At 36.3% G+C, this 17,757-nt stretch overlaps 1 protein-coding gene across 5 annotated transcripts in view; it reads left to right on the top strand.

The window, feature by feature from the left end:
- Ralyl (RALY RNA binding protein like) overlaps window positions 1-17,757 on the top strand; it is a 637,542-nt gene that overhangs the window by 457,055 nt on the left and 162,730 nt on the right. For all 5 annotated transcript variants that reach the window (XM_013110889.3, XM_040741381.1, XM_040741383.1 and 2 more), the window contains one exon: window positions 16,451-16,526. In XM_013110889.3, coding sequence (XP_012966343.1) covers window positions 16,451-16,526 — 76 coding nt within the window. The remainder of the gene's footprint in view (window positions 1-16,450; window positions 16,527-17,757) is intronic.

Genomic DNA, 17,757 nt, shown 5'->3' with positions numbered 1-17,757 from the left:
CTGGTTTTAGGACTGAACTTGTCAGAAGGGACAGAAAGGACAGTGTGTTTGCTTATCTTTTCAAGCATCTAGGGTTTTCTGGAATTGCTCACTAGTGGGTGCTTTTTCCAAAAGCCAAAGCCAATAGTGGTGCTCTGACCTTTTCTTTCCTCTTCCTAACTTTTGTTACTGTCTTTGAGTCTATTTCAGTAACTCAGACTAGTCCCACGCTCCAGAAGTTAGGTTAATTTCCCTTTGCTATGTAGTGCAATATATTCCTAAGGACAAAAATCTATAGTTCTCCAAGGAACTGATCTGCCCACCAAGAGTATCACATACTTTGTGGGTGCATATTTTAACTGGTCACAGTAATAAGTGACTATAAAATGCACTGTGCCCTAAGTTTCCACAGCTTCTCGATCTGATAGTTCAACCAGCTGTGGATAGAAAATAGTTATAAAAAATATTCAAGAAGTTCTGAAAACTGAAACTTGAATTTTTCATATCTAAGCTTTCCAATCTTGCCATCAAGTTATGGGCTGTGTGGGAAGCAGAGTCCCACCTCACCACTTCAAAGATACCCAGGCCTTTTTGAATCAACAGTGACCTCCTTTCTCAACCATGCTTCATAATTTGGCCAGAAATGAACAAATGCAGACTTTTCTTGAAATAATCACTGTATCTATGTGCTTATATTGTGTTAACTGTAATAAACAATCAAGAGCTAACTAGGGCCGGACAATGGTGGCGCACGCCTTTAATCCCAGTACTCGGGAGGCAGAGGCAGGCGGATCTCTGTGAGTTCGAGGCCAGGCTGGACCGATAGCCTCCGAAACAATACAGAGAAACCCTGTCTCAGAAAAAAAAAAAAAAAAGAAGAAGAAGAAGAGCTAACTAAGGTACATAGGAGGTTGTGCAAGGCAATACTTCTTCATTGTGCCGGAACATAATGGAGTATGGTGCATACATATCCAATCTGCACGGTGGTACTGGAAAAAAACTCCTACATACTGGAAGTTAAATGTTTGAAAACGAAGAAATATTTAAACAGTGAATGGTTCAATCATCTTTTTCTTTAGAGAAATGTGATCATCATTCATTCAAATGGTACAGGCTATACTCAGCAGTTTTCTCTCTGTAGTTCCAATTTTGTGTAATAACTTCATTAAAGATAATGATTGTAAATTTGAGCAATCAAAAATTTATATTTTACTACGTAATAGTAAATATCTAGTAGGTCATGAGTAATGGATGCCATGCCTCTGTAAATGTGACCTATATGGAGTTGCACATGTACTCACTAAACATGTTTTCACACTTGCACTCATTCATAGCCACACTTGCTCCATGCTTTCTCTCTTGGGTCCTGGTCCGTGTGAATTTTCACTTAAATCCAATCAACACTAAATCAGGCTGCAAGGTTACTGCTCTTGTTTCAGAATCCCATGGAGTGAAACAGCCCAGCTTTTGACTCTCAGTCAATACAGATGGCAAGGATTACAACATAAAATTCCTTCTCAAATGTGGTTTGATTGTTGTAGTTTAAAGAATGTATCACTGCAGTCAGAAATATCTGTAACATATCAGTGGAGGAGGTAGGACAGCTTTGGGCAGTGTCTTAGGGTTTCTATTGTGGCGAAGAGACACCATGGCCAAAGTAACTCTTATAAAGGGAAACAATTATTGGGGCTGGCTTACAATTCAAAGGTTTGGTCCATTGTCATTGTTGTAACTTTAAAAATGTAGCTTGAGAGAGAAATATGCCATGGGACAGAGTTCAAGCAGAGGGCTTTTTTATTACCGGAAAAGTACTGTGAAAAGCAGACAGGTAAGTGTCTCTGGGTACAGGAGAAATGGTAGCCAGGAAAGAGGCTGGGAGACAGAGAAAGAGACAGACAGACAGACAGACAGACAGGAAGAGAGGGGGGAGTGAGACAAGGAGTTAGGGAGGGAGAGAAAGACAGAGCGAGGGGGAGGGAGGAAAGGAGGGAGGGAGAGAGAGAGAGAGAGAGAGAGAGAGAGAGAGAGAGAGAGAGAGAGAGAGAGAGAACAGACAATATTGAAGGCACAGGTGGTGCTTTTGATGGCATCAGTTGAGGGTGTATCTAGTCATAATTCCAAAGGCAGGCCAATACAGATGCTTAAATACTAACAGTCCTATGCAGGATGCTGGAGAAGTAGCTGGAACTTCTACATACGGATTGACAGCCAGCAGCAGGAAAGTACAATCACACTAAGCATGGCTTGAGCATCTGAGACCTCAAAACCCACATCCCACTGACTCACATCCTCCAAAAATGAAACACCTACTCCAGAGGGTCACAGTTGATGACATTACCACTCCCTGTGAGAATATGGAGGACATTTTGTTTCAAACCACCACAGATGTCACTTCTTTCCTTTGGCCATGTGGGTCCTGGGGATGAAACTTGATGACAAATGTCTTGAGCTGCAGAGTCAGTTCTTCTACTCTCAAATCTTATTAAGAAAATATTCATAACTAAAAAAAATCTCATAAAGTAAAAGATGAACTTATTGTTGCAAAAATAAACAATCAAAGCTCCAAAAATGTGAGATTTATTCTTTTTAAAACAATTTCATTTTTAAGTTTATTATGTTTTAAATTTTTTATATACTCATGAACAAGCTAATCTCTTAAAACCCTTAACCCTTTGTCATGTTCCTCTTACTTGTAATACATCTTTTATTGATTCTAATTTTTCTTTGTTCCTTTTATTGAAAATAGATGTTTTTCTCAGATAGTTGTTGATTCTTAAAGTATATTATTAATGCTGTAAGAAAAGTCTCTTGATTGGACAGCAAAAATCTTCTACTTCATTTCTTACTTCTCTACAGCAGAGAAGAGTGAAATTATTAAAGCTGATGATTAGAAGGTACCTACAGCTTCCAAGAGAGAAGAATGTTCAGACAATTTTGCTAAATTTGTCTTATTTCCAAAGGAGAGTGAAAGCCATTTAAATCATAATACCAATGCAAATATTTGCACATTTCAATGTAAAATTAAGAAAACTTTCACTTTGTAAACTAGGCTCACTATAAGCAGAAGTACTTTTCTTTTAATTAAAATGTCTTTACAACTCAATGTTGTAAAGTGTTGCAAGTGTCCACAGTATCAAGATGACTAATGATAAAAGGCAATACCAAAAATACGTGCTAGCGTTTATGAAAATCAGAAATAAAAAAATAAATTGTTCATACTTCTTACCAAAGTAAAATAAGATCATACATGCTTTTAATCTTGGCATTCAGGAGACAGAATTAGATAGATCTCTATGAGTTTGTAAACAATATGGCCTGTGTAGGAATTTTAGACCAGTCAGAACTACCCAGTAATACTTTGTTTCAAAAACAGACAAACAAAAACCCTCACATAGTATATAAAAGAAGTAACCTTAATAAAAATAACTAAACACAAAATCACTAATTATACCATTATGGATATTAAAATAATCTATCAGTGCTTTTGTTAATGCCTAAAAACTCAGCTGCGTTGCTACAGATTAACTTAATCACAAGCTCGATACTTATTGTTCCCCATATCCAAGCCAAATACTATTATAGTTACTGGTGATCTAACCTAGATATTTTAATGTATTTATGAATAAATCAAAGATCATTGCCTCCCCTTGGGCAGGAAGCAGATGTCATAACAATAAACAAAAGGCAGTAAATATAGCATATGACCATGCATCAGGAGGAGATAAAGGCTTTGAATTAAAAAGATTAAATCCTGAGGTTGAGTGAGGAATTGGCAGAACTAATAGCTGGCGTTAATATGCAGTGAGGAAATAACAGCAAAAGATCAGTGAAAGATAAATAAATTGATTCATGAATGATCAAGGGGGAGACTAAACCAGTGGAGAGACAAATGTCTAAAATATAGTGAAAAGCACATTCTATAATCTTTTAACAGTTTATTGTAGCTACAAAAGTAAGGGAATGATGGTAAGAAGGAAGAAGTAGCTAAACATGTGGTAGGGACACAGAGAGCAACATGTTGAGATCTCCATGTATGACTCGGCAGCTCCTTTGGGGGAATATTACCTGACTGAATCTTACATGTCCTAATCCTTATTTCAGTTTGGTTCTTTATTTGGGGACATATTGTGTTTATTGCTCTCCTTCCTCGAGGAATACTGGTACTCCTTTCCCTCTTAGCTCTTTAAACTCGAGCCATCTCTTGAAATTCTGAATAATTCTGAATGTTGTGATTACAAACATTAAGGAAAAGAGACAAGTAGACCTGAAATTAAAGGAGAATCTGGAATACATGGAACTCTGTCTCAAGCTATTAATTAATTATTGATTTAAGGTTTAAATTAATGACTTTCTGGTTTACACATGCCCATTGACAAAATAAACCTGATCTAGTCAAAAATAGAAAAAAAATGCAAAATACTTGGTCACTTGGCAATAGATTTTCATATTTTATAAGCAATGTGTATTTTAAAATAAAATGATGGTTAATCTAAAGAATCTAATAAGAGTTCACAATATTAGCTGGGCAGTGATGGTGCACGCCTTTAATCCCAGCACTTAGGCGGCAGAGGCAGGCGTATCACTGTGAGTTCGATACCAGGCTGGTCTACAAGAACTAGTTCCAGGACAGCCTCCAAAGCCACAGAGAAACCCTGTCTTGAAAAGCCAAAGAGAGATAGATAGATAGATAGATAGATAGATAGATAGAGAGAGAGAGAGAGAGAGAGAGAGAGAGAGAGAGAAGAGATCATAATATTGATAAATACTTCTTTTTAGTAATATCTCATGCAAATAATATAGTATTTCTCATTTCCTTTAAAGAAAAACCAATAGCAAGTACAAAGTTCTTCAACATTTGTGTGCCTGTTTGAAGATGCCAACACTATTAAATGATAAATACATAGAAGCAACTATTATAATCTTCAAACAGGGGATTAAGCTGGCATTATTATATTCTAACCTTTTAGTAAAAGAGTTACAAGAATGTCCCTGAAAACTTCCCCCCCACCCAGACTTCTGAATTTATTCATTGCAAAATGCTTTAAAATTTTAGACTTTAAACTGTACTTGAGTAAGACTGTTGAGATATGCAGCAAAAAAGACATCTTCTGAACATGGCATTTCCAGTACACTCATGAACTCACTTTACAAGACTCAATAACACATGGGATGGTAGAGGGCTCTCAGGACCCACCCTTCCCTAAGAGGATAATATTGACAGTGGAAGATTGTTGGGGAAAGAGTCTCACTATTTTCAGTGGTTTAGTCATGGATGAATTGGCCTTGTTCAAGTGAACTTCCCACATATGCTAAGGCAAGAAATTGCAATTAAATTCCACAGGCTAAATACAAAAAGCACAAATGAAGGTGGGAGGGGGTTGTTGCGAGAAAGAACTCCAGTAGAGACAAAGAGGGCAATGAGAAAATGTAACTAAAATTCTTTACATAAATGTAGGAAACTGTCTAACAACCATCAACTAAAATGTAATAAAATAATAATAATAACAAGTAATTAAAGGAAATGTGTTATTCCAGAGCTTCAGATTCTGTCTGAAATGTTTATTTCAAACACCTAGCATCTTGTCAGAACCCAATAATGGTTGATTGTGACATGTGTAGAACCTGGATGTCACATTTCTGACAGCTTTTGCATAATAAAGATGGTGTATGTTTGCTAAGTGCTGTGGCAGGGTTGTGCACTACTCTGCAGAAAATATATTTGGCCTCTAAAACTGATCTTAGTATTACATTTGTAAATAATAAATGCCCAACACATCAATTGAAGTGCTGTAAATAGTTATTTGGAGACATAAATAAGAACCTAGGTGGGAAAATACATATGTTCATACATGAAAAGATATGAACAGTGAGAAAACATTCACATTGAGATCTCTGTTTCATTAATGTGAAAATTTCAATGTTCCCAATTAAATCCAGATTTTTTATTGAATGCAATTTAAATAGTTATATTTATATCTGAAAACAAATAATTGTGGTGCATGCTGGAAAATCAGAGCTGCTAAATGTATTTGATGAACGTAAGACAAAATTAAGGTTGTTGTTTTTAGACAGGGTCTCATTGTGTTTCACTACACACTGTTCATAACCAAGTTGGTTTTTATACAGATAGTTATATTACTAATTATCATAGCAGTTTCTATTATTTATCCCTAACTCACTAAGAATATATCTAATATTTTACTTCTTCACATTTTATTTCATGTGTATAACAAATTTTGTTTACCAAAACCTTCTCTCAACACCATCCCTCTCCAAGAGAAACCCCTTTTTCTTCTCAACAATACCCTTCATACTTTGTTAGTTAACCTGTTTGTTTGTATGTTTTGTGTGTGTATGTGTGTGTGTATTTGAGCATGACCATATACAAATGTATCTGTGTGCCTGTGTTTGTTAGTGAATGTTTGAATAAATGTGTGTGTGTGTAGTATGTGAATATATGTATGTGTGTTATGAGCTTGTGTATGAGTGTGTGTGTGAGTGTGTATATCTGCACAAGTGTGGGTTTGTGTGTATGCACTACTGAGTTTAATTACGCTTGTTTGCATGAGCATAGGTAATGGCTCTTTTACTGGACCATGAGCAATCTATCAGTTGCCATACCACTGAAGAAAATCACTCCCTATTCTTCCAGCAGTCAATCAAAAAAGTCTGTCAGCAGTAGTGGGGCCCCATGAGGCCTCCTCAATTTACAGTGAAATGACATTTTTTGGCCACTCATGTGCAAGTCTCCAGAAGATTACCACAGATGCTATGAGGTTAAAGTCCCAAACATATTCAGAGTACCAATAGAAATTATTTATACTAAATTTCATGGTTGATTAACTTGATTTCTGGAGAATTGATCTCAATAAAAATGTCATCCTTAATTTCAGATTCTGTAGAAATAAAGATATTCATGGAATTAAAATAATTCTTCTGAAAACCTACTTATGAAATTAAAATGAAAAATAAATGGAAAATAGCTAACCAAGTTGCATTTCTTAATAATTAAGCATGCTCTACTTTTATAATTGTGACTATTTGGTACTTGCTTTACGGTTTGTATGAAAACATGCTGTGTTCTCTGTTAAGTAACTTTAAGGTGGAACAGCAATTGATTAAACTCATGCTAAAGTTCAAGAGTTGCAAGTTTCATGTCACCATGTTTTTCGACAAATGTAAGGCATTTTGACACATAGAGCTTTGATAGAAAAGCAGATCAAGGAAAAGGAAGGGCACAAAGTTGTGTCCTCTACTCAGTTAATAGATCAAACTTTCTCACCATTAAGAGAAATGGTTAAGCCGGGCCGTGGTGGCGCACGCCTTTAATCCCAGCACTCGGGAGGCAGAGGCAGGCGGATCTCTGTGAGTTCAAGGCCGGGCAGGACCAACAGCCTCCAAAACAATACAGAGAAACCCTGTCTCGTAAAACCAAAAAAAAAAAAAAAAAAAAAAAAGAGAGAGAGAGAGAGAGAGATGGTTCGTGAATATCTGTTTAGAATTGATATCTTGAAGGTAATCATCTCATGGGTCAAAAAGGTACCCTGTAAAACATTTTTATCCAGAGAATGAAGCATGGTGCTCAGGGGATGTGAAGGTGACATCTTCAATGAGTCATCAAGTGTGTAAGGTAACAACTGGTTCATTGCTACTCTGTGCCACTCTCATAATAACATTTATTGACCTCATGCTTTCTCCAGCTCACAACATGCTTCCTGTATTCAACAGTTACTATTAATTGCTTTAATTCTTCATATAAATGTTAAATTTTAAATGTCTCAATTGTGGTTGGACACTCATGGTTACTTATTCTCTGCCCAATTGTGGAGCTCTGCAATAGCCTCCATCTGCTGCAAGAAGAACCTCCTTATGAAGGGGGTGAGAGCTACACTTACCTGCATATATGAAGATAATATTTAGAATACTGTTAGAAATTATATTGATTTAGAAAAAAATGGCAGTGTGAGTTCTCCTCCAGGCTTATGACCTCACCAGCTATAGGTTCTTAATTAAGTTTATGGTAAAAAGTATGGATTCCCTCCTACTGAGTGGGCCTTAAGTCCAAGTAGTCATCATTTCATACCCTGAGATTACAGTGTCATTGTTGTCACACTGTCGTATCTTGCAAAACCTGTCATTGTGATTCATAAGCTATACAACTGGGTGGGACTGTTCATTGCTTTTCTCTCTTGGAAGCTTGCAAAGCACCCCTGGCTTTTAGGCAAGAGTCTTCTAGATAAGTTCCGACTCAGTTCCTTCAAATCCTGTGCCCACAGCTCTTGGTGTCTTCTGAAATAGAATCTTACCTTCAAATTCAGTGTGGCAACCATAGGCAATGGCAAAGAATTCCCCACAATGAAGAACTACTTGAAGAAAAGTTTCAAATGCCTTAGCACTGGGGTTTCTGTTAGATTGTGGTTCTGGAGGGAAACATCATCTCCTCGCTCCAACAACACTACCATGTAATTGATGTAAATACAGTACTCACGTATGCAATTCTTATAAAAATAAGTTAAAGAGCAATTCTTTATGTAAAATCTAGAAAAATATAGTAACTCACAAAGGGTCTTGGAAGAATGTACCTTTTTAAAAAAAACTTTGTCTTAGATAAGAAATCAGTTTGAGTCTCAGTAAGTGAAATACAAGAATGAGACTTAGAAGGTGATTAGGAAAAAGCTCCAGTTTCCACTCTTATTTGTCCTTGTAGGCAGACCCCAGAGCACAGAGCATTCTCTGGTAACAAATGGGCTTCCGGCCAGCCAGTGATCTTTGCATTAGCATTCTAATAACCAGAGGCCAACACGCCATAGTGCTGTGTCAGAACTAATTTATGAAAGTAGGTCCGCAGGCTCATTAAAGTGGTCACAATTCAGTGGCTGCCCAGTAAAATTAGACTACAGTTTCACTCTCATAACAGTGAATATTTTAACATACTATTAAGGACATATTTCAAATGTTAAAACTAGCTTTGATTCTGGGAACAGAAAAACAACAAGATTAGGAAGCCATTTACTTTTGCAATACAAAATTGCTTTTACTCTCAGCTTTCGGCTCAAAATGCTTGGCATTATCTAGCACAGGATAACTGTACTTAGCATTTTCAAGAACGGTGCATTTCCCCCCTCTGAGTAACAAGCCTTCTGTGCAGATCAAGAGAACTTTAGGGTCATAAACCCACCTGGCTAGTTAATCTCAGGCAGCACTCTGGGAAGCCCTGAGTGCTTCTCACCGAGGTGCTACCATGTCTACCTGAAGACCTCCCTAAGCGTATGCCCACTCACCTTATAGTAATAGACTCCTCCAACTCAGAACACATTGCTCAGCAGGCAGCTTTCCACCAGGAAACCAGGATTTCAGTGGTCTTGAAAGTGTGACTTCCCAAATCTGGCCAAGAGCAATGTGATGCAGGAAGCAAAGGAAAATTCTGTAAGTCAAGTGAAGCACCTATCAAGGCTAACCCTCTCATTGCAGGAACACACTGTGTTCTTTTCAGATAGCTAAATGCTTTGAACATGGGATGTGCTCAGTAATAAAAATGCTTATACTAACCAGAGATAAGGCATTGAAATCTCAGTACTTAAACATCATATGTATAAAAAGAGAATGATCATTGCTACCCTATTTCACAGTGTTCTTGAGATCAGAACTAATGACTGAAAAGAAGGGCGCTTTAGTGGTATAGGCTTATTCTTGGGTATTCTATGGTTATATTAATTCCCTTGTCAAACATAACAGAGAATTTTCTTTATCTCCTGAGTTTTCATTTAACTGAATGGCAATGAGTCCTTAAATCTTCTAAATGTGAACAATAAAATACTCTGAATGACTACTCTTGGCAGTCTATATGCCATAACTGAATTATTTAGATATCTATTTAAACCTAGGAGAGAGGAGGGAAATAACTCTCAGAATAAAGATTTTCTTTTTAAGTAACTTCTCAGAAAAACATTGTTGTTAATTTAGAAGGCAGCATTGTCAATTTAAATATCCTGTTACATTAGATGTGTCTCCTACTCCAAGGTTAAATACATAGAAAGTGTTATCAGATAGTTACGAATTGCCAGTTACTAGATTAGTCAAATAATATATGATTTAAAAGATTATACTAACCTTTAAAATCAGGGTGTTTCAATTGGAATCTTTGGCAAATAAATAAATCTAAATTTGTCCAGATATATTATAAACCAGGAAGAGGAGAGAGATGTGCTATACTAAATGTGAACAAGTTGTTCTGTTAAAAAATATTCTAGATCCTTCCAAGTGCATTAGAACATTTGAATTAAACATGTGTGGAATAGATAATATGGCACTTTTCTAACCTATTTTAAATTGACCAATTAATTTGACAACCTACTTAACTGCATCATCAAAACATGATTCAAGTCACTATCACTTAACTAAATGTGTTAATATAGCTTACTTAGAAGTATAGGCTCCACACAAGATATATCCTCTGGCCTGTATACATTATATTAACAATAAAATTGCTGAACATTGATTGGGCAAAACACTGTGCAGGTACAGAAGAGCTAAGTTGGGTGAAATGGTGACAGCTCTTCAAAAGTTCATAGTCAAAGGAATAAACAGTAGTCACTGCAATGAAAACCGTGTGATAAAATTAAGTTGTTGCCCAAAGTGACAATTCATGTATTTATGAGGTATAATGTTGGAGAATCTTCTCAGCTTCAGCCCCAGGAAGTAATAGAAGTCGTAGGGATTTTTTTTCTACTAAGGGTTTTCAGATGAATGTCTCTTCCTGTTTTGCTTTTTGCTTCTGAGAGACACTTCAGAGTAAAATCTGTCTCATTTGCCTCAAGACAATCTAGTTTCAGCTCATTGACTTTTCAGTTTCATAGCCTTACCTCGATTTTTGCCATGGTATCATGGTTTTGCTTATTTAGTTCAAATAAAAAATGGAATTTTAGAATAGCTAATGTACGGTGCCGCTTAGCTTACTATGGAAGGTATAGTTGTAACTAGCCCATCAGGACATGATTAAATTGTTTGAGTCTAAAACATCATCAATAAGATTTTGGAGCATAGCTTCACTTCATCAGCTTTCTCATGTTAATTTGAACTAATAACACCAATAAGTAAATCAAAATTACATTTAAATGGTGCACTTCAACTCTGTTGGATACTTAGTAAATGCTTGTAAATGCTTATAGGGATTCATCTTATGACAAAATTTGATAACACCCCATTTCCAGGTAAGGATGAACTGTCTTTCCCCATTTCCTAAAAAGAAGAAAAGCTTGAGTTCCCTTCTGCTTCCTCTCCCTTGAGAGGGATGGAAAGAGAGGATATCAACAAGAGTGTGTGCAATGCACCCAAACTGGTCTCATTACCACACATACACAAAGGTTACCAGATTTTACCAGTACTTTTCAGGAGAATATGATTTAAGTAGCTAGAAAATCAGAGTCTGATACCCAATAATTTTCACTAATATACTTAAACTCAATAGCCAGAAACTGAAATGGGAATTGCAAAATATATGCCAAAACAATTTCCTGATAATTACTAAACACACATCCTTTCTAAAAGATACTTACAATAAATGCTTTTAAACATAAAATCATAAACTTACAGAAAATATTTTGCGTGTGGTTTTGTTTTAATTTTTACTTTTGCAAATTTTAAAATATATATGTGTACCTCAAAAGCATGACTCTAAAACATGAACTCTCTAGATGACAGTGTCTGCTTTTTAAGATGTCAGACATACTGAGAAAATTTTTACTTATTAGTTAGAAGATTTTTTAACTCAATAGCCTAAGAAATTGCCTTTTATGTTTTTCTATGATTAGATGTTTTACTCCAAAGTCCCTAGCCTAGGAGAATGAATGTAAATTGAAGTTTCATCAGCCTTCCACAGACCTTGCCTGTGTGTAACTTGCACATTGCCAGAGCAAACATGGGGTCTCTGCAACAGTGCCAGGATGCCATTTGCTCTTTTGCATGGTCCCTTTCAGAACAATAGCTCTTGATGCATCAGAATTTAATCTTTGGCTTCCAACAAAGCTTGGTTGTTCTCATAACATCACCAAATCTGCTAACTCTACAAGTCATTTCAAGAAAAGACAAGTTCATCTCTGCTCTGCCAAGTCTTTGTTTTCATCACGATGAACAGAGATGGAGTTATCTGTCCATAAACCAAACTTTGGGTGAGGGTCAACAAAGCACTGCAGACATACACATATGCATATTTAAATATAAATTTTATGTAGTTGAAGGAAAATTCTGTATTCAAGGACTGTTGTGTGCTAAGAAGAAACCAAGGACTCTTGTGAAATTTTTAAATTTTTAAATTTATTCTTTTGTTCTTCTTTGTGTATGAATGCATTATAAGCACTTTGGGTGCACATCATGTACATGTTGCTGCTCCCAGAAGTCAGAAGAGATTCAACATCACTAGGTACTGGAGTTACCAATGGTTATGAGCTGCCCTGTGGGTGCTAGGAATCAAACCTAAAACCCTGCAAAAGCAACACATGCTCTTAGGTACTGGGCCAACCCTCCAGGTTCTCATATCCATTTTTAATACCTTTGATAGGAAGCTAATAATGTCTGGAAATACAAATTTAGCAGCTTGTCATGAAAGGCTTCCTCTGATTTTAATATGTTGTCAACTCTTACGAGTATTTTCACAACCACTGACAGCACATTATGAAAAATTTGAGGATACTGACAATATTATCCATTGACAGATTTGTCTCGTTTTTTATTTACTTATGAAGATTACCTTATGTTTTCCTTTTATAAATCAAGATATCTAAAATATAAAGATATAATGCATATCACATTTACACAAACAAGCAGTCTCTGCTATCATAACGGTTTTTCACTTATATTTTTCCAACTATAACACATAGAAGCAATAATAAACAGCCTCAACACTCACAGTGCCTTATTTCAAATCATACAAGACTTGCTACCTGTTTGTTTTATTCTCAATTGGGTATCGTATATTATAGCCAATTCAAATCAAATTTGAAGTTTTAACATGGATTTCTAATTGTTTCCTCATACTCAATATTTCACCTCTAATGTTTCATCCTCTCCCCACAACCTATATACTAGCTCTCAACCTCCCTTCAGTGTACTTGTTCCCTAAGCCCTGCTGGTTCTGAACCAGGTATGCAATAACACATATATTGTCATTGTTATTCTCAACTTCTTTTTAATTGTTTATCCACCAAAAAATATATAAAACATTTTCTGAAAAGAATAATTTTGGGATGCTAATACATGTTCTCTCTATCAAGGCTCTGTAGTTTGATCTCCAAGTTCTTCATGTACTTCCCAAACACTCATTTAGAGGTAATCCTTTGGTGAATACATTCTTTACCTCCACTTTCTTTCTATTAGTCTAATTACATACAATTTTTTCCTAAGTAGTCCTTCAATTTGGATCTTAATTTAAATGCAAAGCTTACATTGTCAATGTTCTTCCGTGACATTAAATTTGTTCAGTGCTGTGAATCTAGGGTACAGCAACAGAGCAATGCTGTCGCTTTCAGTTCTCGTCCTCTCTCCACCTCTCTTTACTTTTCTACTGCAGATTATGCCTTTTCCAAAATTGCACAAAGCATTTATCCTGTTACCTGTAAGCGTATCATGATGAACACTCAAGTCACATGTTACACATATGCATATTCATGATTCAATTTGTTTATATTAATTTTTCATCTACTTTATATACCAACCACAGTTTCCCCCTCCCTTATCTTCTCCCATTGTTCCCTTTCCCCATCTCCATCTACTCACCTCCATCCACTCCTCTGACTCCATTCACAAAGAGGCAGTCCTCCCATAGGAGTCAAAAAAGCATGTCATATCAAATTGAAGCACTCCTAATTTCCCCCATTGCATCGAAGCTGGGCGGGTCATTCCAGCATGGGGAATAATTTCCCTAAAACCAACTCAAGTGCCAGGGACAAATCTTGATCTCACTGTTAGGAGCCCCACAAACCAACCAACCTACACAACTGTCACTCACATGCAGAGGGCCTAGGTAAGTTCCATACAGACTCCTTAACTGCTTATCCAGAATCCCCGAGCTTCCAGGGTTCTTTCTTGAACCCTATGACTCATTCAATCCCTCATGCCTTTCTTCAACAAGACTCCTGGAACACAACACAGTACTTGGCTGTGGATCGCTGGATCAATTTCTATAACTGATGATTCAACGATAAACACTAAACTTTATTTAAAACTGAAAAATGTGTCTCAAGTAGCCTAACTAATTTATACCAATACCTACATTGCATATACATTCCACTTGCTCCAAAACCTAGTCAACACTTGATGTTATCTATCTAAAATGGGAACTCAGTAACCCGTATTAACTTACATCTCCAAGTACTGATGAAAATGAAAAATTTTATCACATCTTTCTTCTATAAAGTAAAGTTTTTACCAAATTTATTTTTGGTGTTTTGACTCATTTTCCTTTCATGAAGATGATATATTTATATACTCAAGAAACAAATACTTTGTCAAAGAATTTTTCTTTTTTCAGTGGTCTTTACTTAACTTTTGATGAGGAAAAATTCATAATTCAATGCAATATAATTCATAAATGTTTTGTTTTCAGGCCAGAGTTATTTTTCTGTCTGGTTTAAGATCATCATTTCATATTTTGAGCTCATAAATGAATTTTCATTTCCTTATCACTTAAACTTTACATATTTTAGCTTTCAAATTTAAATATTAGTGTTTTTAAGAGTGGAAAGTAGGAATTCTACTTTATAATAGCTTTTTAAATACCTAATTATTACAAGAGTTTTCATTAAAAAGTCTATAGTGGTGACAAATTATAGTAAACACTGGAACCTGATACAGGGTACCATGAATTTGTGGACATCCTGAGCTGTGTAAGACTCTCTTTAAAAGCTAAATTTCTAATTTCTTAAAAGCTGAGCATTCCTTTTAAGCACAAGATTGGCAATTCCATGCACTATTGTCTTGTCAAGCTCAGTCACATTTTCAGTTCATATAGTCAGGATGTGACCACCTTGGAAATATATATCATTAAATTTATGCTGAGAAACTAATTTTATTTCATTTTTCCTCAGAAAATATAGTAAACATTGTGATAACATAATGATGGAAATGAGTAATTTTAGGAACACAGCTATATACCCTACAAATACAATAATTATTATTGAGAAGTCTCAAATAATTAAAAAAAATCAGAAGGGATTTCATTATCTTTGTTTTCATCATACACCTTGATTCTTCTCTCATTGTTCAACACTTTTTCCACAATATACCATATTCTAATATTGTAAAAGGAAGCCTTTTTCTTGAGAGAATCCTTCCTGCCTGCCTGGTTCCAGAGCCGCGTCAGTCCCAAATAAACACACAGGAGGCTATATTAATTATGAAGCTGTTGGCCTTGCTTGTTTCTTACTGGCTAGCTCTGACTTAAGTAATTACCCCATAACTGTTAATCTAAGTATTTTTCTTACCAGAGAATAGTTCCGGGCTTCCTACCCCATGGCGTTACATCTTGACGCTCTGTGTTTCTCCTACCCAGAGTCCTCCTGGACTCCTAGTCCCACCTATCTAGATTCCTATTGACCCAACAGTGCTTTATTGACACAGGACTTCCACATCATAATATGTTATATATTTTTATTTGCTTCAATTCTTTCCTAGTAGCTAAATATCCCTAGTAGGGTATGAAATCCAGACAAGATGGAGTTTAATTTGCTTTTGTGTGTGGATATGACAATCCCCACAGTGTCTCATGTAAAGGACAGGTTTCCATATATTTTACAGAGAATGGCATATAAGATTTGTATAAGGAGGAATGAAGAAATTGCTTAAATGGTAAAGTGTCTGCCACAGAAACATGGAAATCTGAGTTTGATTTCTCAGAACCCACATGAAAGGCCTGGGCATGTAGGAATGTTCCCATAATTGTTCACTGGTGCAAAGGATCTGTGAAGCTAATTAGCCAGACTACCTTCCCTAACTGATAAACTTCATACCTCATGTTCAGTAAGAGACCCTGTCTCAAAAAAGTAAAGCTTAAGCCGATCGGTGGTGGCGCATGCCTTTAATCCCAGCACTAGGGAGGCAGAGGCAGGCGGATCTCTGTGAGTTCGAGGCTGGGCTGGACCGATAGCAGCCTCCAAAACAATACAGAGAAACCCTGTCTCGAAAAACCAAAAAAAAAAAAAAAAAAGTAAAGCTTAAATCAAGAGAGAACACCAGATGTGGATCTCGGAATTCCATGTACGTGCACACCTGTATTCCTATGTATGTGCTTACATGCACACTAACAAGTACAAGCACCACATAAAAAATGCCACACATAGACACACAGTATAAATTGTTTAATAAATAATTGTAAAAAGATTTGCACAAGTAAATAGAAAAATAAAAATTCCAAGGTAGATATAATGCTTTCAAATGGTTTATCATTGCTATTTTAAACAATGCTATTTTATATTTTCAGATATTAACATGGCAGGGGAACCCAAACCATACCGACCAAAGCCTGGAAACAAGAGGCCATTGTCTGCTCTTTATAGGTAAGTAAGAAACACCATCCCACAACATGTATGAAATTTATTTCCTCCAAATAGACCCCACAATCTAATAGTCCACCCCATATAACTTAAGCAGATTCACACATCTATGAAGTTGGCATCCTCATGATCCAGTTCCTTCTTAAAACACTACCAGCTAGGAATGATGGATTCAATACATGAGCTTTTAAAAGGGACATTTACATTCCAACCACAGCAATAATCATTCCACAAGACTGGAGAGATTGTTTCATGGTTAAGAACGACTGCTGCTCTTCCAGATAATGAGTCTGTTGCCAACACAATGAGTAATCTGTCTTCCTGACCATCTCCCACATCACACACATCACACATACACCTTCATTCAAGTGTATGGATGCTACTTATTGGGTTTTTATTTCCATTCTCTGCGATAGATCAATAACTTGATATTATATTAGCTACTGACTTTTATCAAGATAGGCCACTAGTAAATATGATACCACTAGTCAAACCCATATCAATAGACATTATACTCCAGTATTATTCCAAATACAAATTGGTTCAGCTTATTTAGTTACACTGTTTTTGAACCTCTCATGCCTATTTTCTCAGAATTGCAAATGTAGTTCTCTTATCTGGACAATCGAATTACTTTATTGTCTGTCTTAGTTAGGGTTTTATTGCTGTGAAGAGATACGATGGCCATGACAACTCTTTTAAAGGAAAGCATTTAATTGGGTTGACTTTGAAGTTCAGAGGTTTAGGCCATTATTATCATGCAGGAAGCATGCTGGTACATAGACCAACATGGTGCTGGAGAAGCAGCTGAGAGTTTTACATCTGTATCAACAACAGGCAGCAAGAAGAGAGACAGAGACAGAGAGAAAGAGAGAGAGAGAGAGAGAGAGAGACTGAGACAGAGACAGAGAGAGTGACCGGGTCTGACTAGGCATTTGAAATCCCAAAGCCCAACCCCAGAGCATAATTCCTCAAGGATCACACTTACTACTGCCAGGCCACATCTCCTAATCCTTTCAAATAATGCTTCTCTGGATCCTATGGGTTCATTTTCATTCAGATTACTACAATGTCCTATGGTGGGTGGCTATAGTTTTTCACTGGATTTTTGTCTCCTGTTTCTACATCAGTTCCTCAGTGTCTATAACTGTATTCAAATTAGGTTATATTCAGTCCTTGATTACTGTGCATGCATTATTATTAACAAATGCAAAATGTGGTTGAGACTAAAAAA

This window comes from Mesocricetus auratus, unplaced genomic scaffold, assembly GCF_017639785.1.
Source record: "Mesocricetus auratus isolate SY011 unplaced genomic scaffold, BCM_Maur_2.0 Super-Scaffold_6730, whole genome shotgun sequence".
NCBI classification, from domain to species: domain Eukaryota; kingdom Metazoa; phylum Chordata; class Mammalia; order Rodentia; family Cricetidae; genus Mesocricetus; species Mesocricetus auratus.
Note: the sequence above shows the minus strand (reverse complement) of the source record. Positions and strands in the feature narration are given on the sequence as shown.